The sequence below is a fragment of the Podarcis muralis genome, chromosome 1 (assembly GCF_964188315.1).
Source record: "Podarcis muralis chromosome 1, rPodMur119.hap1.1, whole genome shotgun sequence".
In the NCBI taxonomy this organism is placed as follows: Eukaryota; Metazoa; Chordata; class Lepidosauria; order Squamata; family Lacertidae; genus Podarcis; species Podarcis muralis.
The window spans coordinates 104762670-104789361 of NC_135655.1; the positions used below are offsets into that span (position 1 = coordinate 104762670).

The following is a 26692-nucleotide window of genomic DNA, read 5'->3' on the forward strand; positions in this document are numbered from 1 at the left end:
GCAGAGCCGCCTTCTGACAAGTTTTAAGCTGGCAGGTAGGCGGGGATTGGCTGACAGTATACTTATGTCTGTGGGGCAGTGCCCCCTTTGCCATAATATATAAGCCTCCATTGCTTATATACAGTGGCGGAGTTTCAAGCTCCGGCGGGGAGAACACGTGAGGGTATAGCGCGCGTCCTGGGCATGGCGCCCAGGGTGGGGGGGCAGCCATGATGGCACCCCACCAGGATCAGGCCGCCGGGGGTGGCGCGCTCCCCCCCACACCCATTCTTCTGCTAGTGCTTATATACCCCTGCCCTGTTGCTGTGTTCCTCAAGAATGACGCTATTTGTAGTGTTACATGTTCCTATGGTTTGTCTTATGTTTTAAAAACAAAACAGGCCTTTTTGTGTTGTGGCACTTGCTCTTTGGAATGCATTCCCACCAAATATCAGTAATGGTATTTAGGTGTCTGCTTAAAACACATTTGTTCACTCAGGCTTTCCCTGTGGGAAGATCCATTTGTGTTGTTAATCTGATTCATTTAATTGTTATTTGTAATTTGCTTTATTGATATAACTTTATTGATTGTTTTATGCTGTTGTTCACTGCCCGTTTTGTTTTGTTTTAATGTTTGGCAGAACAGAAATATTTGCAAATAAATAAATGTGTGCGCCCTCAGACGAGGCAGTCCAAATTGGTTTCAAGGCAGAAATGAGAAAAGCTGCATAAATATTCAGGCAGAGATGTGTGCCCTCTACGAAAGGGAACAGCTCATGCTTGCCATTAGACGATTCATTGGGAAATATGAAAGACAGAACAACTATTCTTATAATTAGTTACTCCATGTCACGTAACAAGTCTTTAGGCATGCAAGAACGCTAACATCTAATTACCACTTATGTGAGTGCTAACAAAACATTAGTAAAGTGGCAAATGCTGGCAATGTGGTAAAGTGTGAAGTTGCAAAGTGACAAATTTTCCACATGAATGGTACAAATCTGAAGCACTGGAATCAAAGTTCAATTATGAAATTGTGAGCATGAAATACTTAACGGAATTTGCATGAATATTCAAAAGAAACCTAATAGTCACTCATGCGTTATTGCGTCCTTGGTCCACAAGACACATGTTCATGTAAGCTTAGCATCGAGACAGATTCCATGTAGTGCAGAGGCAGGACTGCAAAGAACAAGAAGTTAGGCAAAGGTGGGCAGTTTCCCATCTCCCAAAATTGCAAACCCAAGACTTCATGCAAGGGCAGGGCAACTCAGGCCCAGCAACTATGAGACTCAGGGCTAGCCAGTGGGGCCCAATTTGAAGCAGTGGGGAACAACTTGAATTTTTTTTGTAGGGCCCCAGTTCAAAGCCAAATTCTGCAAAATCATAAATAAAATCCATCTAGATTGCCCTGGTGAGGAGGCCCCCTTAGGAGCAGCACACAGGGCCCAATTTGGCCAAATTGCTCCAATTGCCTTAAGGTCAGCCCTGATGAGACTGTGCAGGGGTTGGACTGACAAGCCCTGCACCTATAAGGTTCCTGATGTCACTATTCAGAGTACAGATGCAAGGACTTGCTATAGAAATAAAAGAGGGGCACTTCTTGGAAATCAGTTTTGTCACCTCTCCCCCCCCCCCTGCCAAACCCCGAGATAATGAGCCCAGCCACCTTTTATTCACAGTTGCATAAGCACTACAGTACAGCATGGCCATAAACCTGTACGTTCAACTGCTGAAATATACACCCAGTATGTAGCAATAGAGATTTGTGTTACTGCTTTATGAATGAACACTGTGTTTTATGAATGGACTCTGTATTTTGTGAATTACCTAAGAGTCACCAATAGGGAGCTCTAGAATCTGACAGCTAACCTACTGGGTTCTACCAAACAGCGACTCCTATTGCTGAAAGCAGGTAACCAGCAGGGAATGCTTCAGCTCAGCCTTTGCACTGTTGACTGAACACACCCTGCTGTGCAGATAATGGAGAAAGCTCGTAAACTGTATCCCTTCTGGCATCCTGGTCAACTCTATTATGCTGGTGTAAACCCTGGTGCACCAGAAGAACAGAATAGCAGCAAATAAAATCTGCGCATACATCAGCGACTGATAAGACTTGTCAACCAGTTCTTCCAAAGTCTTCCTAAATTATAAAGCTCCAAAATACAGGCCAAAAGAGAGCAGGTCTGGGAAGAGCAAGGCATACAATGGGCACCACCAGTGAAAAGGCCCTGCTCCACGTAGCTCCTACCCTGTCATTTGACAGGGTGTTCACTTGCTCTCCTTCTTGACATGGAATGCTCTCTATTGGAGTCTCCAGGTCCAGTACAAAGACCATAAGAAGGGAGAGCAGGGACCTTGAAGTTCCTAACAGCTGTTAAACAAGCAAGCAAGCAAGCACACAGGTCACCTTTGTTACAGTTAGGATGCCTACGTCCTGGCCAGACCTGCGCCTAATCTTGTTTTTGTAAAATCTTGTTTGTCCTCAGTAACCAAAATTATATTATAAATATATACAAGCAGAAAAGTTGTTTCCCTTCATTTGCAAGCAATCGTACAAAACAAAGTGACACTAATAAAGAAAAGTTCCAGGGTGACAACAGAAAGCAAACTAAAAATGCTTTTGCAGTTCATCAAAACTATCCAGCAATATCAAGTTATAGGAAAACTGGTGGTATTAACAGTAATCCTTCTAGTTGGTTAATTGCAAGTGTGTTGTAGGTAAAGTAAAGGTAAAGGAAAAGGTACCCCTGCCCGTACGGGCCAGTTGTGTCCGACTCTGGGGTTGCACGCCCATCTCGCTTAAGAGGCCGGGGGCCAGCGCTGTCCGAAGACACTTCCGGGTCACGTGGCCAGCGTGACAAGCTGCATCTGGCAAGCCAGCGCAGCACACGGAAACGCCGTTTGCCTTCCGGCTAGTAAGCGGTACCTATTTATCTACTTGCACCCAAGGGTGCTTTCGAACTGCTAGGTTGGCAGGCGCTGGGACCGAGCAACGGGAGCGCACCCCGCTGCGGGGATTCAAACCGCCGACCTGACGATCGGCAAGTCCTAGGCGCTGAGGTTTTACCCACAGCGCCACCCGCGTGTTGCAGGTAGATATACTGTTTGTAATGAAGTGAGAGCAGTAGTTTACTTGCTCGAATTAACAAATAAGAAAGTTTTGAGAATTTAAACTCTAGATTAAAATTGATTACTTAATTGAGAAGGAGATTGTAACAAAAACACTGGGGCCTAATTGAATAGTAGAGTGCCTGGTATCTGGTGAGCAATCTCATCCTTTATTTCCACACTGTGGCTGCAGACCAAAGCACTCGTCAGGAGAGCCATGAGATTCAGGTGAGGGTCAGATGCCTTGTCAATCCCAGCAGGTATATAACAGGAAGACCTGGCCTGCCCAGCCACTCTGTGTTGCTTCCAGCATATACAAAAACATAATAAAACATTAAAATCTTCCCAAACAGGGCTTTCTTCAGATGTCTTCTAAAGGTTGTATCTCCTTGACATCTGATGGGAGGGTGTTCCACAGGAAGGGAGCCACTACCGAGAAGACCCTCTGCCTGGTTTCGTGTAACCTCATGTCTCATGGTGAGGGAACTGCCAGAACGCCCTCGGAGGTAGACCTCAGTGTCTGTGCTGTAGTGAAGTATGTGATCCATTCCTTTCTGAAGACCCCAGGTTGCTCTGACACCTGAGATGCCTTGATTTCTTACTTTATTACTAAGCAACAACCTCCACTTCTGAAGCCCTGCACTTAAAATAATCTAATAAAAACCTATGTGTTTTATTTAACACCAGATTTCCTTGCCGATGTGAGGCTGACCCTCAGTATTTTTCTAATGTTAAGAGTGGTCTGAAGTTAATTAACCGGTTCATACCCATAAAGGCCGCTGCCCCATGTTGAGCAAGTCTGTTCAAACAAACCCTGCACGTTTGTATTTGCTGAGCAGGAAAACCAGACGGCGAAGTTTGCGGTGGAGCTGTTTGACCATGCCATTTCCAGCTGTGAAATGTTTCATGATTCATAATATGCAAGCACCAGATTCACAGTGAGAGTATTCCCCTTCATTCACTGTGAATAATTCATTCATTTGGCAGATAGGAATCGGCTCAAAACATCCCGTTTATTTGGGCTGGCCACTCACTGTGATTTGTTGCTATCAGAGGCTGCAGCCCTGTGGTAGGGTGTGGGGGCTTTGGGAGCCTCAGTGTGAAAACCTCCATTTGGAGCATGTTGCATCCTAGGCCTTGTGCTCACAAGGCCACTTCTATCAATAGGCAAAGTGAGGCAACTGCCTCAGGCAGATTTTGGTTTTCATGAAAGGGCAGAGAACTGTGTTACTCAATTTTTATTTTTGCTTTGCAGAGATATTTGCACTTAGCACTGTTTCTGTATGTTACTGGGTTTTTTAATATATATATTTTAGCTTCATTTTTTATACTTGCCACTAAACACGTATTATTTAGTAGATACCTATATTATTAGGTATCTACATAATACAGTGGTACCTCGGGTTAAGTACTTAATTCATTCCAGAGGTCCGTACTTAACCTGAAACTGTTCTTAACCTGAAGCACCATTTTAGCTAATGGGGCCTCCTGCTGCCGCCACGCCACCAAAGCACAATATCTGTTCTCAACCTGAAGCAAAGTTCTTAACCTGAAGTACTATTTCTGGGTTAGCGGAGTATGTAACCTGAAGCATATGTAACCCAAGGTACCACTGTAGTATATGTGTGTGTGTGTGTGTGTATGTATATATATATATATATATATATGTTGTATATGTACATTATGTCGTCTGTTGTGTTACTTTGTGGTAAACTGCCCTGTGGTGTGATATATAAACTCGAACACATACTGCCGTTTGATGTGTGTCCCCGCCTCAAACCAGTTTCAGTCCAACTAGACAACTGGATGTGCAATAAATGGTAGTGGGAACATAGCCTGAGAGCCATCGTGCCTGTGCAGATGAGCATGCAAATGAACAGTTCTAGGGGGGTTGCAGGGCCTGGGAAACTGAAAAAGTCCTGTGCGTTGGGTGAAGACATCCTCACCCCCTGATGCCAACCATTTTGTACATGCAGATGTGTTTCTCTGTGTTCCAAGCCACTAATGTGAATATACCCTTAGGCCCAGGAGTTTAATGCATCTATTAAACTTCCAGGCCTATCAGGACTTTTCCTGGGCCACAGCCCTCAGAGACCCTGCTCCACACTTTCAAGTGCTTTTGCCTGAGTGGTGGAAAGCACCCTTGAATTGTGATAGTGCCTCTTTCTTGCCCGGATAGAGCAAGATAGAGAAATAGTGTGTGTGGGAGGTGTATTACACCTTTGACTTTTGTGTGGGTGGAATGTAGCCTACTGTACACAGCTTGAGTCACACCTGTTACTCCACCTACTTTTTGACTCTGACTCCACCCACTGCTGCACCTGGCTCCACGCAGCCCTGGAACACAGACCTTGGAAGTTTCCTCTTGAGGGAATGTAGCTGCTTGGTTGAAAACAAGTTATTCAGTCCTGCCTTATGCAAAACATCTCTGAAGGGTGGTGTGTATATCTTAAGACCCTCTTCCAGGCTGTGATTTCCTGGCAGTGGGGAGCCGGGTGATTTTTTAACATGCTCAGAAGCAAATTATTTCTCAAGGCACACCATTTGTTCCATTGCTGGCCGAGCTGGCTGCGAATGGACACAGTAGTCTTATCTTAAAAATGAATAAATAAAGAGAGAAAGGAAATCCTTACTGTATACCCCAGAACTGCATGCAACTCTATTTTTTTTCAAAAAGCTATCATAGTGTCCCAAAAATGACCCCTTTTCTTGAGGAAGCAAGGCTTGGTTTGTTTTAGTTTTATTTGGTATTCTCATCTTGCATTTTTCTGTGGCGAACCGCCCTGGGATCTTCGGCTGAAGGTAAAGAATACAAATTTAATAAATAATCACGATACTAATAATCAGAAAGGGAGAATTTTCCCCGTGACAAGGAATCGCCCGCTTCAAACCATAAAGCGGATCTTCGCTGCCCGTGTTTGCAAAGGCGCAACTGGGTCGAGGTCGGGAGGTGGCGGCAGCCAAGGAGCCACGCGGCACTCTCTCAGGAACTTTGCAAAGCTGGAGGTTGTTTGCTGCTCCGGGAAGGTGTTGGGTTACAGAGGAGGAATGAGAGCGGAGAGGGGGTGGGGGAGGCGGGAAGAGAGAAAGGGAGCAATTGCTCTAGCAGCTGATCTGCTGCAGCCGCCTGCAAGGTTCCTTCCCAGCCCAGCCAGGGCAGCGTGCGCCTAGCCTGGAGGAGGAAGGGTCCGGGAGAAGAGGCGAGGCGGGCGGGCAGACCATCAAGCAAGTGGCCCCGGGGGCGCTCGGGCTATGCCGCGTGGCTGCGAGGCGCGCGCCGAGCCCCGGAGACGATGCCACGCAGGCAGGGAGCAACAGGCGGCCGGCGCGGCGGCGGCTCCCCCTAGATCGAGATGCCCAGGGCGGGCAGCGGAGAGCGACAGCCTCGGCTAGAGCAGCAGGCCTAGGAAGCCTCCCGAGCGGGGAAGGAGGGCCCCAGGAGGCGCCTTCGGCTGTGCCCGGAGCGACCCGAGGAGAACTTTTCTCTCTGCCGAGATGAACAAGCTGCGGAAGCTTTTCCGAGGCAGCGGGCGAGCCTTGGCCTTCATCTTCGCCGCCTCGGTGGTGTGGCTGCTCTTCGACATGGCAGCGCTGCGCCTCTCCTTCGGCGAGATCAACACCCGCGTCCTCAAGGAGGAGATGGTGCGGCAGGAGAGGCTGCGCGGCTGGCGGGAGAAGAGCCTCGACGGCGCCCGACGAGGAGAGGAGCTCCGGGCGCCGCCAGGGGCGCTGCCAAGGGGCCTCGAGGAGAAGGGACGCGGCGGCCAAAGCAAGAAGAGGGGGAAGCCGGGCGCGCAATGGAGGCGCGCAACCCCCCAAGCGGCGGCAGCAGCTCCCAGCCTGCACTGGACGGCCGCCGTCGACGTCCGGAGCCACGCTCCGTCCGCCCCCGCGGAGAAGAAATCGAGCGCGGAGGCCGGCTCCCCTCGCCCGCCGCCCACAAAGCTGCCTCTTGCCAGCGGGTCGCCGGGGCGGGCGCTCGACGCTCCTGCCGTCGGAAGCAAAGTCGCCGCCAAAGGGCCCGGGCCGTTAAGCACGGGATCCAGGGGGAGAGAGGCGGCGGTTTTTATACCCGACGGTGGATTAGGGGAGAAAGGCGCCTTGGCTGGATTGCCCACCAACGGAAGCAAATCTGGGGGACCTCGGGGCAGCCCCGGGCTACTGAGCGGGCCAAATGTCCCTGCAAAGCGGCCCGGGGGCCTGGATTTGCCTGCCGCTTCGGAAGCAGCGCAGAAGTATCCGGGTGCGCCACGTCCAGGAAAGCTGTCCGAGGAGGCGGCGGCCAGAATTGCCGGTGCCAAAGTCGTCCTGCCTAACCAAGTGGTGCTTATAAGCAAGGAGGGAGCGCGGGTGGTCTCCGCGGCCGCGCAGGCTCCCGAAGGCGGAGGAGGTGGAGCCGTCGGGAAAACGGCGCAAGTGACTACGGGCAAAATTCAAGAGGGCCTGAGACCGGCGGGGGCGACCCAGGAGGGAGCGGCGGCGACCCTAAAAGTCATTCCAGTTGGAAGGGCTGAGCTAGGGAAGGCGGATGGCGCCCGTTCCGCCCATCAGGACCAATCAAGGCAAACCAATAGGACCCATTTCACAGAAAGGGCCAAGCTACACAAAGTGTTGACTATTGATAGGACCTTGGCCCCAAGGGACCCCAAAGCGCTGGGTCAGTATGGGCGCCCTGCGGTGGTCCCAGGCGAGAAGGAAGAGGAGGCGAAAAGGAGGTGGAAGGAGGGGAACTTCAATGTCTTCCTAAGTGACCTCATCCCACTAGACCGAGCCATCGAGGACACAAGGCCTGCTGGGTAAGAGACCCGATTTCTTGCCTTGCACAAGTCTAGACTTGGGCTAGCATGAATTGCCCAGTGATCAAATTGATTTTATGCCACTTGCTTCGCGTTAGTTGCCAATAAATCTTGAGCAGCTAAATGGAAACATTTAGCGTAAAAAGAAACCCATCCCCATTCATTTTATAGGAAGCCACAACAATGCTTTTCATATACTGGGTGCAAGCACTGCCTTTGTACAGTGGTACCTCGGCTGTCGAACGGCTTGTCTCCCAAACACATCGGCTCCCGAATGCTACAAACCTGGAAGTAAGTGTTCCAGTTTGCAAACGTTTTTTGGAAGCTGTACGTCCAATGCGGCTTCTGATTGAGTACAGGAAGCTTCTGCAGCCAATCGGATGCTGCACCTTGGTTTTCAAACAGTTCCGGGAGTCGAACGGACTCACAGAACGGATTAAGTGCAACAACCAAGTACCACTGTACACAGTTTTAAGACTGGCTCCCACTTTAACCTAAAGTATCAACTGGAAACAAGCATCCTATATAGTCTTAATTAATCCAAATTAACACGTTAATTTAATATGTGTGTTATAATAACTCTTTCTTAAATTTTAACATCCAGCCTTACACACGCTAGCATGCAAAAATGATAATAATATACTTATAGTAAACAAATCCCTGTGTCCCTGAATAATGCTACCTTTTCCCTGCAGCTAAGCTGAGAATCTAGCTAAAGTTCTTTAAGGTTCTCAATGAACCCTGTTTTCTGGCTCACACTAGCTCTCCAAATCAGGACCATGTTGTTGATAGGTAATCACTGTACCTATAGGATGTATATAGGACGAAACGTTTCATTACTATATTGCCTGGCTTCATAGTTCATGGCATTGTAAATGTTCTCTATAGCGGTGGCTTGATTAATAAACTATCCGGTGATAGGTTCTTCCTATATTGTATATATAGATACAGTGGTACCTCTGGATGCGAACAGGATCTGTTCCAGATCCCCATTTGCATCCTGAAGCGAACATAATAAGCGTCTGCACATGCGCGGGGTCACATTTTTCCGCGTATGCGCATGATGTCATTTTGAGCATCTGCGCATGCGCGAGCGGTGAAACCTGGAAGTAGCGTGCTCCTTTGCCTCCAGGTTGCCGCGGAGCGCAACCCAAAAATATTCATCCTGAAGCTACTTCAACCCAAGGTATGACTGTAACAGGTCCTGGCTTGGTTGAGTGCTTAACCTAACCTGGGCACTAGGTGGCAGTAGAATTGAAGAAATGCCTGGAACAGGATGATCTTGGGTCTGTTGAGGTGTTCTGTGTAACTCAAGAAAATTAACAAAAAGAACATGCAGAGCAATGGAGTGTTTAATTCAGAGTGGGGTTGCTCTTTTAGCTCCACCCCCAACATCATGTCTCCTCCTACCAAGTGTGTGTTGCAAAAAAAGCCCAAACATGCAAACAGCTATGTACATGTTAGGGGTTCCACGCGAGCAGCTGTTGGACTACAACTCCCATCACCCCCAGCCAGCATGTCCAGTGGTCAGGGATGATGGGAGTTGTAGTCCATGCCATCTGGAGGTCCAAACCATTGATCACACTGGGACTCCATCCTGGAAGATGAGGTTTTTTTCCACTATGAATCATTTTGACATGTGTTGGCAATATATAGGATATCTGTTAAGCTCCTCTGATGGCAAGGAAGCACTTCAAGAGGGAGCTTTCCTTGCTGGATTTGATGCTGGGAGCGAGCTGATTCTCTGCATTTCTTGATAGCGGCACTCAGTATAGAGTGAGGTGGGGGGGGGCAGGTATATTTTCCAGAGCGGCTGTGGATTGTTCTAATATTTTCTGTTTGCGCAGTAGTTCAGCCTGAGAGCCATTATTATAAACCCTCAAGAGTTAAGTGGGGGAATTCTCCCAGGCAAATCCAGCGCATTGCTGTAAGAGGAGACAAAGTCAACTCTTTTGAAGGGTGATGTGGAGGAACTCAAACATTGGGATGTGGCTCAGCCGCTGCTCAAGTGTATGAGGGCTGGGAGAAATAATGGGAAGATGCTTGAGCTTCACTGATCCCTTACACTGAATTCAAGGAGCACAATCTGAAGAAGTTTTGCTCAGAAGCCGGTCATACTTATTCCAATAGGACCTGCTCCCTAATCTAATTGTTGGCCAATTGCAGCATTGAGGAACCTCCAGCCCGCAGGCCTAATGAACACCCCCTCAGCTTCCTCAACCAAGTCACCCATCTGCCCTACCCTTCATAGAATTGTACAGTTGAAAGAAACCACAAGGGTCATTTAGCCCAACCCTCTGCAGTGCAGGAATCTTTTGCCCAACACAGGGCTCAAACTCACAACCCTGAGATTAAGAATATCATGCTCTAACAACTGAGCTGTCCCAGAGGCCGTGTATGTCGTCAGATGTGTGTCTAGGCCCAAAAGGGGTTTGTGGAGCCCCATGCATTGCTTTTTGCAAGCCCTGGCCATCAGCTGACCAGCAGGACTCTCATAGAACGGCATGCATCCCTTTGAACACCTGACAATCGGCTGATGGTTGGTGCTTGCACCACGCTGCATATGGGCTCTGTGCAAGCTCCGAAGATCAGCGGATTGTTAGCACTACAAAGTTTCATGAGAAGCTTATTCCCCTCCTCCAATTTTAATTTTAAACCCCGTGGGCAAAATCATTCTGATGCCAGGTGGTTTTACAGGTGAGGGGCCGCCAACGTGAAACGTGGCGGGTGGGGGTGGGGACAGAAGGATCCGGGCAGCTGACCGGATCTAGTTCCTTGCCCTTTATCTGTCATGCTTCGTTAGCACTGATTACATTGCCTTTTGATAAGATAAAGTGGCTTGTAAAACATTTTCAATGAATAGATGTGCCTGTTGTTGCTAGTCCTACCATTAGGCAGAGTGAGGCGGCAGCCTCAGGCGGTAGAAGCTGGGAGGGCAGAGCAGGACATGGCCTGCTCTGTGCCGCTCCCTAAGCTAGCTAGCTGCCCTCAGGTGTATAGGAGGACTCACATTTTTAGAGCTGAGGTAAGGTTTGATGGCCAGCCTTGTCAGCTTCTCGATATGGAATTGTGCGGGAGGGAATGCCATCTCGCCCTTTACCTCAGGCAGCAAAATGTTCTGGTCCGGCCCTGAGTATTACCTCATTAAGTGGCCATAGGATTGTGGCCTGAGCCACTGGAGTAAGCTGTTCCGCTATCCTATTCTTTCTTAATCGAAAGTCCCACAACAGCATAAATCTGCAGGGCGTGTGCTTTCAGGGCGAGTACAAAGTAGAAGTGGTGTCTACGGAAATGAGCCTGCAGTTTTCTCGGTCAAGATGCCCTGCCCAGCTGTGGGAGTGTTAATTCAGGCATCGGAGTACACACAGAAAACTGGAAAGTTGTCCATCAGATTAGGTAGCCTGTACTGTTACCGCAAAGCTAGCAGAACAGTTAGTGACGCACTCGTTCACTCGGGGGGGGGGGGGGAGACTGTTCCTTTTTGCAGCCTTGAATACGGAGCACAAGGATTTCCTTTTTTTTTTTTGAATATGGAGCACAAGGATTTTCCTTATCAGCTTTGGAGAAGGAACGTTCCTGCCCATGAGGGAAATCAATTGTCAAAGTGTGTCAGGTGCGACAAGGAAGTTGTGCGGGTGTATTGTTGGCGCTGAACAAGTTTCTCCACTGTGAACATGCTGAAAAGTTTGCTTTGGCAAAGAAGTATTTCCTCTAAAATCTGCCTAGGGTGGTGGATGTTGCTGGTTTTTTAAAAAACCCACACTCTCCCCTCCTCCTCCTCCTCCTCCTCCTCCTCCTCCTCCTCCTCCTCCTCCTTCTTCTTCTTCTTCTTCTTCTTCTTCTTCTTGTCACGTTTAAATTATTTAAAATGCCCTGGGAGTTTGTTTTATCCTAGTGCAGGGCTTGAGGTAATGCTTTTACTGAGGTAATACATTTAAAGCACATATTGTCTCCCTCTCCCAGGAATCGTGGGAACTGTAGTTTACCCCCTCACACATACAGAGACAGCTATTATTCCCAGCACCCTTAACAAACTACAGTTCCCAGCGTTCTTTGAGGGAGAAATAAGTTTTAAATGTATGGTGTGAATGTAGCCAAGAGCTACATTGCCTCAGGAGCAATTTGTTTGGGGGGAGGGCAGGGCCAGGTAGGTGAGGTCCAAATCCAAAGTTGTTATGGCCCTCTTTCTTTCTTTCTTTCTTTCTTTCTTTCCTTCCTTCCTTCCTTCCTTCCTTCTCTCTCTCCCTCCCTCCCTCCCTCCTTCCCTCTGTCTTTCTTTCTGCCACCTCCTTTTCTATTTGTATTTTTTTGCGTCTCGTTCTGGTACCCCTTCCTCCACCCACCTTTTCCCCTTCTTCCTTGTCACTCACCCCCTCTTCTCTACTGCAAGGACAATCCTGGTATAACAGAGTGAGGCTTTGTTTAGGCTGCTCAGCCTCCCCGGCTGCTAAGCGGAGCAGCCGCCACAGACACTTTCCTGCATATCCTCCAGCCTCCACAGCTTCAACTCTAGTTCTTTTGGTCTGAATGGAGAGAGACCTGGAGAGCAGAGGGGAATAGGGATTTAGAGGCTTTTTAGAGGGTGCTCTCCCATTTTATGCAATTACACTTAGGTGCATGAGGGCCCGGGACGTAACCCCTGTGTAAGTGGAGGTGATGCTTGCACCATATATTACAGGTTCACCTTCTATGCGCCTACCTTATAGCACCAGCAGTGAATGTACCTGCCTTATACCAGGTCAGCCCATTTGTTCATCAAGTCAAGATTCTCTACTCTGACAGCAGTGGCTCTCCAGTGCCTTTTCCACCATCTCTCTCTGTCTCTCTCTCTGTCTCTCTCTAACTTCCCTTGCTGTAAGGGCTGCTTGGAAATTTCAGCCGTCTCCCCAAACAAAACGTCCCAGAGGCAAGGGAGGCAAAGATACGGATATGGGGAAACAACAACCACATAAAACATTCTCAAGGAACAATCGAGAGAATTGACTCTGTGAGAAGTTCTTTGGTAGGATGTTGTGGCCTCCTCAAGATCCCCTTGAAGATATTGGAGCTTAGGGAGCGAAGGCCCCCCTCAAGGCACCACATCAGGCCCACCAATGAATTGCAAATAGGAATGGAGAGAAATGTTTTCCCCTCAGCCTTTTGTTCAAGCAGGAAAGACTCAGACCTGACCCAGCCCTTTGCCTCCTCCTCCTTTTTACTGCCATGAAATGAAATGACAAATTCATTGAAATGGGAGAAATTTTTATCGCCCCCTCAGATCTGCAGATTTTGTTCTGTTCCTTCTTGATATATAGGCCTAGTGGGCTACATTCAGACCTTGTTGCTTTGCAGACATCAGCGTTCGCCGGCTTAGGTAGAGCGAAAGGAGAGGCTTTTATTTTGACAAGCTAACAACAACAACAAAAGTTTTGCAAATACAGTGGTACCTCGGGTTAAGTACTTAATTCGTTCCGGAGGTCCGTACTTAACCTGAAACTGTTCTTAACCTGAAGCACCACTTTAGCTAATGGGGCCTCCCGCTGCTGCCGCGCCGCCGGAGCCCGATTTCTGTTCTCATCCTGAAGCAAAGTTCTTAACCTGAAGCACTATTTCTAGGTTAGCAGAGTGTGTAACCTGAAGTGTGTGTAACCCGAGGCGTATGTAACCCGAGGTACCACTGTATTATTATGGTTGCTAGTTAGTCGCTTTGCTCTTAGAAATGTCTCAAAGGGACTACAAACACAACAGAAATACGAAAACTGGTTGTAGTAAACACAGAGGTAGGATAAGCGGGGGATGCGTTGGTCAAAGTCCTTGCATTGAATTGAGCTGCCAGGAAGCAACCCCAGGGAGAACGTTTCCTAGCTGGGATGCGACAACTGAGAAGACCCTCTCCAGTCACCACCCGTGTAACCTTACATGGCAGGGGTGCCTGGGGAATGGCTTCAGGAGCAGTTGCAATGTTCTGTTTTGCATTTTTTACGTTTTCCATTTAAAGTACCCTTTTTGCCAGTAAAATAATTGGCCCACTTCAAGGTTTTAACTTAACTTGGCCCTGCAGCTCCCAGTCTTTGCAGCCTGCTTTGGCCGCAGTGTTCCACAGTGTACTTATTTAATCATGATTTACAAGGACGAGTGGCTACACACCGGCTAAGGAAGTATCGTTGGTGCTAAATAGGCATTTTAGCTGTTTTTCCTTATTGCTGGAGTCTTAACGTTTCAGTGTTTTATATCTTCTCACATTGAAGCATGGAGAAACTATTGTAATTTCTTACAGGATTTCACACATCCCGCCTGCAGCCACTAGAGTGCACTAGAAATCTATTTTCCTCCTCTTCCGGAATAAAACTAGGATTGTTTGTATCTGTTTCCAAACTGAAAATCACTTCAGAATATAGTCATACCTCATGTTTCGTTTGCTTCAGATTGTGAGTTTTCAGGTTGCATCCCGCGGTGACCCGGAAGTACCAGAAAGGGTTACTTCCAGGTTTCGCCACATGCGCAGATGCGCAAAATGACCGCAAGCGCAGAAGCTGCAAATCATGACCTGCAGACGCACAGATGCGGGTTGCGTTCTTTTCAGGTTGCGAAGGGCCCTCCGGAACAGATCCCGTTCGCAACCAGAGGTACCACTGTACTGTATTGAGCTTGCATTCTGTTCTAAGGAGCCCCCAGTGTTAGTTTAAGTACAGTAATTAGATGAGACTCTGAAATTTGTTTTGTGTGCGTGGTTTTTCACCCTCCCCTCCTCGTACAGTGGTGCCTCGCAAGACGAAATTAATTCGTTCCGCGAGTTTTGTCGTCTTGCGATTTTTGTCGTCTTGCGAAGTGCGGTGTCGGGAAAGTTTTGGAAAAGCTTCAAAAATCACCAAAGTCTTTAAAAACCTCAAAAAAGGCTACCACACCGCGTTCTATGAGTTGCTCCTCGAAGTCAAGTTGCAACTGTATTAACGGTGTTAAGAAAAAGGAAACAAACTTGCAAGACGTTTCCGTCTTGTGAAGCAAGCCCATAGGGAAAATCGTCTTGCGAAGCAGTTCAAAAAACAAAAAACCCTTTCGTCTAGCGAGTTTTTTTGTCTTGCGAGGCATTCGTCTTGCGAGGTACCACTGTAGTGGTTGTGACAGCAATGGAGAGATTCAGAAGAAGGGCTCCCTTCAGTCCCTTAGTGCTGACATCCTAGACTCAAGGGACCATAGGTTTGTAGTTCCCATGGCTCCTGGGCATGTGAGGAGCTATGGGAACTACATTTCCCTTGGCCCATTGTACCTAGGCCTAACAAAGGTTCCATTTTGAACCTTCCAGGAAGAAATTGCTTCCTCACGAAGTACACACTTAAACTGGAGAGAACTCTCTCCCACAAGGAGGCAGTGATAGCGACCAACTTGGACAACTTTAAAAGAGGATTAGTCCAGTTCATTGTGCTTTGCCGCCACAATCGGAGACAGTATCTTTCTGAAAAGCAGTCGCTGGAAACCGCTAGAGGGGAGCAGTGCTCCTGAGCTCAGTTCCTACCTGTCAGCTTCCTGTGGGCATCTGGTTGGCCATTGGGAGAACAGGGACTGTGTTTGAGGTGGTCTAAGGGCTCTTTTGTGTTTAAAACTGTGCTGCATGTTTTACACATTGCTGTTATTACCGTTCGTTTACTGTTCCGCCTCCAAGGTGTGTGTATCAAAGCATGCCATTTCTCCAGTGTTAGAAACTCATATGCACAAGCTAGGTGCCAAATGGCTCCTTAAAACCAAGGATGCAGTTCCCAGAAATGAAATGTCTAGCTGTCATTTTTGGCCAAGAAGGTCTAAAGTCTTATTTAAAATTATTTTTAACGGTGGGCTGTCTTTGACTGATTATCAGTTAAACATCTGGCTAGTTCAGATGACAACCTTGAGCTAGGTTAAGAGCTTTGAGAACTTTATCCAGTGACAGTCCACATATATATTTGTCTACTCCTACACCTTTTTTTTCTTAATGGTGACACGGACCATTCAAAATGTAAGAATATTCGGCACAACTGTGAGCAGGGCAGTGGCCTGGAGTAAGTGAAGGCAAGCAACAACAATTAGCTATGATGTTTTTCATTGCTCCTGCTCAGGCTGCACAGAAAAAGCGTTTCGCTTCCAGAAATTCGTTCTGATGGTGCAGATGAAACATAACTGATAGAATTCTACGGGATGTGGTGTGAGAAAACAGCCAAGATCCAAAACTCCCCAGGCATGCACCTCCAGCTGGTGATGTCAGGTGCCATCCTGGCACCCAGGCATCTTCACTTGGACGCAAGTGGTCAGTAGTCAGGCATAAAATGCGCCTGGCGCCTGGCTAATTTCAAACACTGCATTTCTCTACCCAGCCCTCAAAAACTCTTGAGAGGAAGTATTACCCCAAAAGTCCCCTAGTCGGCCAGTGAGATCTATGGTTAAGGGAGGATATGTACTCATATTTTCCCGGTCCTGATATTGTATCTGCTACTCCACCCTGCCACATACAACTCCACAGCTTTTTAGACGTGCTTTTTATCTACCATGTTTTTGCTGGTCGCCCATAAGTTGTCACAGTGCAGGTAGATAATGAACAGTTGCCTGTTGCAATGCCAATCAGGCAGTGAGATGGATGTCAGGAGTGCAGGCAAGCCATGCATTGGTTTTCTCTTTAAATAGCCACTGGATGCTTTTTCTGTTTGTTAGCTTATTCACACACACGCCGCCCTCCACAGCTGGCTTCCATATACTGCAAAACCCACAGGACATCTGCTCTTTCACTTCTCCTGACTTCCAGTTCATTATAGCACACTGCACTTGCCAAGCCATTAAAAAAAAAGTTACTGCTCTGGAAAAATCATTTGTGCGTCTTGGTTTTTCAAGACTAGGTTGGCCACCCTGCTTGTTCTGAGCTCTCTTAAACACAGAAGCTGAGAAGCAGCAACGCAGGCTGTAGACTAGATCAGTGGTTCCAAATTGGTGGCCGGTGGACCCCAGGGGGGTCCGCATAACCCACACAGGGCGTCCTTGACACCATTCACATAACAAGAGCTATTACAGAGATACCAAGTTTTTCAAACATTAGGGGCTACATAGCTTGGCTATTGAAAAACAGGGGTTCTGTAGTACTTACCGTATTTTTCGCTCTATAAGACGCACCCGACCATAAGATGCACCTACTTTTAGAGGAGTAGAACAAGAAAAAAAATATTCACTCCCTCTCTGCTCAGCGCCTCTCCAGCAAAGCGGGAGGAGAAACGGAAGGGGCTCCATTTCTCCACCTGCTTCGCTGAAGGGGTGCTGCGCAGAGAGGGAAAGCTGCGCAGTGCCTCTCCAGTGAAGTGAAGCCAGGAGAGCAAGAGGGATCGGTGCGCACTGATCCCTTTTGCTCTCTTGGCTTCAGTGAAAGCTGCGCAGCCTGTATTCGCTCCATAAGACGCACACACATTTCCCCTTACTTTTTAGGAGGGGAAAAGTGTGTCTTATAGAGCAAAAAATACGGTAGCTAATTGGGTACCACTGGTCTAGGTGATAATGATGATGGTGGTGGTGGTGATGTTTTGATCGAGTCTGCCCGAGTGGCAAAAAAATCAGGAATTATAGCAACTAATCCCTGTATCTTATGAAGTTCCTCTCCATTAAAAGGAGACTCATTAACATAGTCTATTTTTATTGATGTTAGCTCCTGACAGGAAAGTACAACCACTTCCTCTCTTGCCTGCTCAACCCCTGATGTCGGTGCTGACCAGCATCATAGTGTTACATGGAAATTTGCTCCTTGGTTCCCTTCGTTCCTTTTGGTTGAAAACATCACTAGCATTTATTTGGATTTTATCATGGGTTGCCAAGGCAGGTTGAAACAATAAAATCACCAATCAAAAAAACAGTTACGACCGTAAAATAAGAGAAGCAGAAAACAATTGCAAACATTTCCATACATAAAAACAGTGGGAAACAGTTCCAGTGCAGATGCAGGCTGTGATAAAGGCTTTGTTGAAAGAGGAAGGCAATCTGTAGGCTCCAAAAAGACAGCAGAGGCAGCAGCTGTCTATTACGGAATGGGAGGAGGGGATTCCAAACGGTAGGTGCAACCACGGTAAAGGCCCTGTTTCTATATCATATGGAATGGACTTCCTGGTAAGGCAGAGCCTGCAAGAGACCCCCTTCTGCAGAGCACAGTGATCGACCGTGTATATAAAGGGTGAGGCAATCTTGAGGTACCGTATTTTTCGCTCTATAAGACGCACCAGACCACAAGACAAACCTAGTTTTTGGAGGAGGAAAATAAGAAAAAAAATATTCTGAATCTCAGAAGCCAGAACAGCAAGAGGGATCACTGCACAGTGAAAGCAGCAATCCCTCTTGCTGTTCTGGCTTCTGGGATAGCTGCGCAGCCTGCATTCGCTCCATAAGACGCACACACATTTCCCCTTACTTTTTAGGAGGGAAAAAGTGAGTCTTATAGACCAAAAAATACGGTAAAATGTTTTATGGCAAGTTGTTAGAAACGCCAACCCTCCATTCTTTTTTGCATGTGCTTTTACCCATGTGTGTCCGCTGCTTCAGTGCCATTTATGCCTGTTTCTGTTCGCTACAGATGTAGAGATCTTCTCGTCCACAACAACCTTCCCACCACCAGCATCATCATATGCTTTGTTGACGAAGTGTGGTCCACCCTCTTGCGCTCTGTTCACAGTGTCCTCAACCGCTCCCCTCCTCAGTTTATTAAAGAGGTTATTCTGGTGGATGACTTCAGCACAAAAGGTTGGTTGGTGTTTCCCAGTGTGTTTCGGCTTACTGAGTGTCCTGTTTTCCAAGCTGTTTTGCTCTTTTAAAAATGCTGTCGGGTTTTTTGTTTTGTTTCATTTTTAAGGTTGCCGTTTATTTATTTAGAAAATTTGCTCAAAAGAATCGCAAAGAAGAAAACAAAACTCAAACCAATCCAATTATATATAAACCATGACTAAAATACACAAACCCAATGAAAAAATAATATGTGTAAAACTATCACTAAATACCAAGATAAAAACAATAAAACAAATGTAACTTAATACAAGTGGTTGTTGTGATATTCTAGTGAAATTCTGTTGCCTTACATTTCCTTGTGAGCTCAAACTGGTTTGGTTTTGTTTGGTTTGGTTCCTATAGATGACATTTTATTTCTATTAAAAAAAAAAAAAGACAATTAGAATACAGTTGTACCTTGGAAGTCGAACGGAATCCATTCCGGAAGTCCATTCAACTTTCAAAACGTTTGGAAACCAACACACGGCTTCTGATTGGCTGCAGGAAGTTCCTGCAGCCAATCAGAAGCCGCGGAAGCCCTGTTGGACATTCGGCTTCCAAAATAATGTTTGAAAACTGAAACATTCACTTCCAGGATTCAATCATTCGGGAGCCGATTTGTTTTGGAACCAAGGCATTTGAGATCCAAGGTATGACTGTACGGGTATCCTGAAAGTAAGGACCCCTGACCGTTAGGTCCAGTTGTGGACAACTCTGGGGTTGCAGCGCTCGTCTCGCTTTATTGGCCAAGGGAGCTGGCATACAGCTTCCGGGTCATGTGGCCAGCATGACTAAGCCGCTTCTGGCGAACCAGAGCAGCACATGGAAACGCCGTTTACCTTCCCGCCAGAGCGGTACCTATTTATCTACTTGCACTTTGACATGCTTTTGAACTGCTAGGTTGGCAGGAGCAGGGTCCGAGCAACGGGAGCTCACCCCGTCGCAGGGATTCGAACTGCTGACCTTCTGATCTGCAAGCCCTAGGCTCTGTGGTTTAGACCACAGCACCACCCACGTCCTTTATCCTGAAAGTGTATTTGGCCTGAAAGAGGACAGACCAAGGACCCACCGTTCTGTGGGGTGGTTTCTTCTGATGATCATAGATTTGATTCTGCCTCTTACTGGGGCCTTATGGCGAGTCCATCACTCAATCCAATGCCCTTACTCAATGCAAGGAATCCATAGCTAGAGCATCCCAGCAGATGGGTGACCAGTCTTATTGGAAGACCTCTGGTGAGGAGGAGCCCCAGTTCCACCCCTCTGCTGATGGTTCTGGTGTCCACTGTTCTTAATGTTAAAATGTTTCTTGTAACGTTGAGCTGAAATCTTATGTGAGTTATCACTTCTCCACTCAGCTTGAGAGAAACCGCTATGTAGTTGCACTATGGATGCAGCTTAAGAAATGCTAACTTTTGGAGGATTATGGAAAGGAAAGAAATGTGTCAATTAGTGCTTAAAAAGCAAAGTATTTTTGGGAGGCGACAATTCATATGTAATGAAGGTAACATGGCAGCAAGTGAGTGTTGGGTGGGGAGCCAGGGGAAGGGGGTCCACCGTCCCTGTCATGGCTGTCAGAAGAAGGGAACCAGTGTTCGTTTTCCACTGTCTCTCCTCCAGCAATCTGAACAAGTGGCAGTGGCTGAGGGCTGGTTGGTTCCTCTTTATTTCTTGCTCATAGGCACGAATCTGTGGTCCATTTCCTTGCTTCTCTTCTGTTCTGTTTTAGCATACCTCAAGGACAAACTAGACCAGTACATGGCCCAGTTTCCCAAAGTCCGGATCCTTCATCTCAAGGAAAGGCATGGTTTAATACGAGCTAGACTAGCGGGAGCAGAGATTGCCAAAGGTAAGAAGAGTTGCATTTTATCATCAAAGTGCAGCTGGTTATTTGCTGCTGTTGTTGTTTAAAAAAAGACAGAAGTCACTGGAAGCAATCCAGTGGAAATTTGACTCATTGCACTGACATCAGTGGAACTAAATGGGTCCAATCAGAAGTTAAGTGCCATTCTGCTAAATGGGGCTCTCTCCCAGAAAAGAGTGCGTAAGAATATAGCTTTAATTCATTGGGATGTAGGCATGCTTAACCTTCAGTGGACTGTACCTCATCGCCACACAATTTAAAAATGAATTCTGAAAGTGAAAATCAGAATAATAGAAGGCATCTACACCAGTCATGTAGATTCAGTAGTACTACAAAGGTGGCACCAAATATTCTCTTCCTTTCGATTCCCCCCCCCCCAAAAAAATAGTGAGTTAAAATATGTTTTAAAAACATTTCCCGAAAAACCGCTTTAACTGTGAGAACGTTCATTTAATAAAATAAAAAAAAACTTTATTTGGTGCTTTCAGCATCCCCCCCTTTCTGGTATCAACTGGAAATCAGGGCATGAACAGGTTAATGTAAAAACCTTTTAAAATCACAGAAATTATTGTTCCCTGGTGATGACATGGGAGAAGGGGGCAAACAAGACTAACTGAAAATGAGGACAGTGCTTCCTGAATCAGTCACACAGGTGATCTTAGCCTACGAGGAGTCATGAAACCACTACAGACAATACAACTGGGATATGTGAAGAGCTCACTGAGGGAAAACAAGGTGCATTGGGAGAAGGGGGTCCTGGGTGCATCCCAGGTTTCTCCAGGTGACGTGGGATAGCAACATTTTAAGCTATGTTATAGTGAGTCACATCATTGGTCCATCCATCTCACTGTTGTCTGCACTGGTTGACTGTTATTTCCCCTTTGCTGTTTCTGTGTGAAAATCTGATAAGTAAAAAAGGGGAGAACCCAGATGAAATGGGAGGGTGAGTAGGATGTCATTATGATGAGGGTGACATCATGTCGATGCTACACAAAACTTGTGTGCATGAGCAGCACCAAGTCCACAAAAAACTGCTGCGTGGAAGCACTCTTACTTAAGCTGAGAAACAGTGAGTTGGGCATTGTCGTCCCTGGCTGTGTGTGGATGTTCTCCTAGATCTCTTTCTTCAATAGGACACCAAGAAACTATTATCACATGCACACACCCAGCAATGTTTTCACAAGAGGCTATCAAGTACGATGGATGAGGAGCCTGTGGGCTTTCAGACTGTGCTGGCCTACAATCCCCATATTTTCGAGCCATTCACTTAGGGTACCTGGGGCTTATGGGAGTTGGACTGCTGCATTATCCGGAAGGCTGCAGGTTCCCTTTCCCTGGAGTGAGAACTTTCCAGAGTTGTTCCATTTCACCTTCTGCAATGGAATTAGCTCCTTTTTATTTTCTTCTCTAGGTGACGTACTGACATTCTTAGATTCTCATGTGGAATGTAACGTAGGATGGCTGGAGCCGCTCCTGGACAGAATCCGTTTGAACAGGAAGAAAGTTGCCTGTCCTGTTATTGAAGTCATCAGTGACAAAGATATGAGGTAATTTTGATGCCTCCATATTTGTTCTGGTCCCGCCTTGGTAATCCATGCACAGGGAAAAATACTTATTCACGTGGATAATTTTCCTTTCTTTTTTAAAATATTTTTATTGATTTTTACAAACAATTTCCAAAAATCATATAACGTACTTTCTTATCTTATACAATGTTTCGGACTTCCATCAACTGCATCTGAAGATTTTCCAGTCTTTCTCACATAATCTGCATTTCATTATTTTCAGTATTACATTTAATACTCCATCACTGATAATTCTTATCATAGTTTTCTCTGCAATATTTCGCATAGTCCTCCTTAAAAAACTTCTTGCAATCCTACTAGCGTGATCTGTTGATTGCAATTGCTTTTCAAATAATTCATATATTTACTCCAGTCCTCTGAGAATCTCTGATCCTGGAGGTTTCAAATCCTTCCTATCCAATTCTTCATAGTCTATTAATGATCCATGTGGACTATTAATGGACCACATGGATCATTTTTCTTGGCAGGGATGGGGAACCTGTAGCCTTACAGATGTTGTTAGATTCCAGTTCCCGTCACCCTTAGCCAACATGGCCAGTGCCAGTCCAACAACATCTGGAAGACCACAGGTTCCCCTTCTACGTTTTGGAACCAATCCTTTCTACCTTTTATCTTCTTAAGCATCTTCTGGTTGTGACAGTTTCAAAAATAAATTGCAAACAGGAAAAGATGTTACACCAAGAATTTAAAAACTATTTTTAAAGGATGTTACACATTTCACCACATGTTTAAAAAGCTCATAATTTTGTGAGAGTGTGTGTTTTAATGTTATCCGTGGGATCTATTAACAGCCCCTCCCCTTTAAAAGTATATCATTCATGTTACGGTTACCCTTTTCAGACACAGCTTTTGTTTCTGAAGTTAATTCCTGTTGTGACTTCCATTCCTTAGCTACATGACCGTGGACAGCTTTCAGCGTGGTGTTTTTACATGGCCAATGAATTTTGGATGGAAGCCCATTCCTCCAGATGTCATCTTGAAAAATGGGATTAAGGACACCGATATAATTAGGTAAGTTTCAGCTGTTAAGATTTTGTTGACATAATTGCTCCTTAAGCACTAAACCCACAAGTTGGGAGAAAGGCGTATATTACTCAGGTTTGCAAAACATAGGTAACATTTGTTGGGTGTGCAACCCTACTCTTTCCTGAGTGCAAACTAGCATCATTAAAACACAGCGAGTTCAGCTATGAGGATCCCATACAAAGAACAAGTTTGGGTAAACACTGGGCCTCTAGACCAGAGTTGTTGGAGTCCCAACTCCCATCAGCCCATAGCCAACATGGTCAGGGATGTTTGAAGATTTAGTTCAGCCACAATTTCCTGGATTAGAAAACCAGGAATGGCCAACGTGGTACCTCCAGATGTTGTTGAACTGCAACTCTCCAGCATAGCCAGGGTGTTCAGGGATGATAGGAGTCATAGTCCATCAACATCTGGAGAGCCCTACATTGGCTACCCCTGATTTATTTAAAGTATGCATCATATAAATAGGGAGATGTCAGTTTATAAACATGTTAAAACTACCACCTGTGCAAGGAACCTAATGCTATGTTTAGCTAGATGCAATTGCACCCAAACTGTGCATTTGTAAGGCAAGCCATCTACACCATATTCAAGACTTCCATCATATAACAAGATTATATTTTAGAGTTTATAAACAGTGGCAGAGCCTGCTGCTAAGTTTTTGTGGGTGGGGGCGAGCAGATCTAACTCATCCTGGAAGTCATAAAGGGAACCCTGATGTAAGCACATGGAGCATTGTTAAAATTCATGTGGTAGGCACCCTTTAATTGCAAAATCTGTATTTTCTTTTAAAGCACAATGTATAATCCTAAATTATGTTTCAATTACTAGGTGTCCTGTGATGGCAGGTGGGTTATTTTCTATTGATAAGAAGTACTTTTTTGAACTTGGGACATATGATCCTGGCCTTGATGTTTGGGGAGGTGAAAACATGGAGATCTCATTCAAGGTATGTTGCATTAACTGTAACAGTATTCCTCCCACCCCAGTTGATTTGCATCACATTCATAATCATATTAATGGTCATATTACAGCAGCAGTCCTGCATATATAGTGGTTTCAGATGCTCCTTAGTAGAAATAAATGGTCAAAAATGACTGCATCAGGGCAAGCAGTATATTGTATCTGTTATATTTACATATTATTCCGTCACGTCCCCCCAGCAATCACATTTTAAACTTGAAGGTGCTTTGTAAGATGTATGCACCTTTAACAAAATATAGCTTTCATGAAATAGATTAAAATAAAACCCTAGGCAAAAAGCACTAAATAATACAATGGCTCATGTCAGATACCACATATGAAACCATGGTTAAGGAACATTCAACATGGTTGATGTTTTGCGTGAACTGATAGATTGTGGGTTGTGATCCAGTGGCAGATTAGAATGGGAAATGGATTTGCAAACCATGATTTGTGCTATCTCTCATTGGTGTGACGTCTGAATTGACAAACCATTGTTAACAGCCATTGCTGTGCCTCTGAAGGCCATTGCAACTGGAGACTGTAGTGCTGAGCAGATATAAAACAAAAACAGACCACAGGTTGCCTGTACATACAGAAGCTCCAACTGTAGTTTGGGATCTTAAGCCACATTTACTGTAAACTATGGTTAGGCATGCTGTCTGAACTGAGCTGGTGTGCTGTGGAATCCCCTTACATAATTATCAACAGCAAGTTGTGCTAAACCTTCCCTATCCGGGTGCACCCTAAGGCATATTACATGACAGAATCCATTGGCCAGTGGTTGCCTCATGAAGTGTTATCCTACCTCTTTTTCACTAGGTTTGGATGTGTGGAGGGGAAATAGAAATCACCCCGTGTTCCAGAGTGGGCCACATTTTCAGGAACGACAACCCCTACTCCTTCCCTAAAGACCGCCTTACCACGGTGGAGCGGAATTTGGCCCGAGTTGCAGAGGTTTGGCTGGATGAATACAAAGATCTCTTCTATGGACATGGTTATCACCTCATCCAAAAGAACCTGGACGTTGGGGATTTGACTCAACAGAGAGAACTGAGGAAGAGGCTTCAGTGCAAAAACTTCAAATGGTACCTGGAGAACGTCTACCCTGATTTAGAAGCCCCCCTTGTTAAAGCTAGTGGGCTGGTATGTTCAATTTCCCAACTCCAATGTGCCCCTTGGGCTAATGTCAACTTGGCACATCATCGTCTAAAATTTTATGTATTTTGCTGCTGTGTGATATTTGCCTGCGATGGATTTCGCTCAGTGTTTGGTAACCCAGAGCTGAGGAACATCTGGCCCTCCAGATGTTGTTGGAATACAGTTGCATCATCCCTGACCATGGGCAACGTTGACTGAAGCTGGTGAGAGATGGAATCAAACAACATCTGGAGGACCAGAGGGGGATGAATTCATGTCCAAAGGATGAGTGGGAAATTAATGTGGGGGGAAAGATCCTGGTGGAGTTTGCATGTGTTGCAATATATTAAATGGGTTGATGTTTGGGGCCCAGACCCCACCTCTCCGCCTTGGGCTTGGTTTGTGAGCTGAAGCTACTCACTTATCTTAGAATTGTAGTGTTGGAAGGGATCCTGAGGATCATCTAGTCCAACTCCTTGCAATGCAGGAATAAGCAGCTGCCCCATGCGGGGATCAAACCTGCAGCCATGGCGTTCTCAGCACTATGCTCTAACCAACTGAGCTAAGGCATCTGGTCCAGAATTCTGCATTCGCTAGTGACCACCCAAATGCCTCTGAGAAGCTTTTGAGCAGGGCATTGGACCCTGCTGTTTGTCCCCAGCACCTAGTTTTTCAGAGGCCTCTGAAGATGAAGGTTCTATTCAGCTGTTGTAACTGAGATGTAGCTGTGCCCATTTAAAGCACTGGAATCTGTCAGGGAGGAGGAGCTTTGGGTGAAGCCAAGGGAAGATGTTGGGAGCAGCCTAGTGTCGGTAGACCCTGCAGTAACGATTAGCAGCTGAAGGAAGAGTTGTTCATACTACCAAACTGGCATTTTAGATATTTGCCCTAGAGTATTGGTGCTTAAAACATCTTAGTTTGGTTTGTTTTTCTTCTTCTTCTTACATTCCTAACTCAAATCACCAAGGCTCAACTTCCTCTCAGATCTCAGACTTCTTGCTTGCAGCCACTAGAGTGCAGTAGAATCCCATTTTCCTCCAGTTTCTGGAATAAAATTGGCATTTTGGTACCTTATCCCAAACCCAAAATTTTCTTCCCTAAAGCAGTGATACGGCATCCTGATGAACTTTCTGTGCCCACCATCCAATTTCAGTACTAATTTATAAGCTGTAATTAGGAGAGAGGGCATCAAAGTTGCATTGCTGGTGCTGATGGGAGTTGTAGTTTTATCGGGGTCAAAGATTCCCCACTCCTGCTTTGCGCCTTATGCATATTTGCAGTGTTCCTTCTGCCCCTGTCGTGGGATGTCCCCTCCTTTCATTCCATGACAGCAGACACAGACCTGTGATGTTGCAGGAGCTTTTCTGTGCCTGGCAATCACAAGAACTCTGACCTTTCCTTGTTTCTACAGGGCTAATACAGGTGTATTTCTACAGGTGTGCAGAGAAAGTGAGAGAGTGCCATGCTCTATGCCAGGGGTCTGCAACCCGTGG

General features: G+C 46.2%; 1 protein-coding gene across 1 annotated transcript in view; it reads left to right on the forward strand.

The window, feature by feature from the left end:
• The first annotated feature begins 6101 nt into the window (after positions 1 to 6101).
• GALNT5 (polypeptide N-acetylgalactosaminyltransferase 5) overlaps positions 6102 to 26692 on the forward strand; it is a 34730-nt gene continuing 14139 nt past the window's right edge. The window contains exons 1-7 of the mRNA XM_028746205.2: positions 6102 to 7886; positions 18436 to 18602; positions 20350 to 20469; positions 21896 to 22031; positions 22962 to 23081; positions 23928 to 24045; positions 24882 to 25205. Of these exons, the coding sequence (XP_028602038.2) occupies positions 6586 to 7886; positions 18436 to 18602; positions 20350 to 20469; positions 21896 to 22031; positions 22962 to 23081; positions 23928 to 24045; positions 24882 to 25205 (2286 nt within the window). The 5' untranslated portion in view covers positions 6102 to 6585. The remainder of the gene's footprint in view (positions 7887 to 18435; positions 18603 to 20349; positions 20470 to 21895; positions 22032 to 22961; positions 23082 to 23927; positions 24046 to 24881; positions 25206 to 26692) is intronic.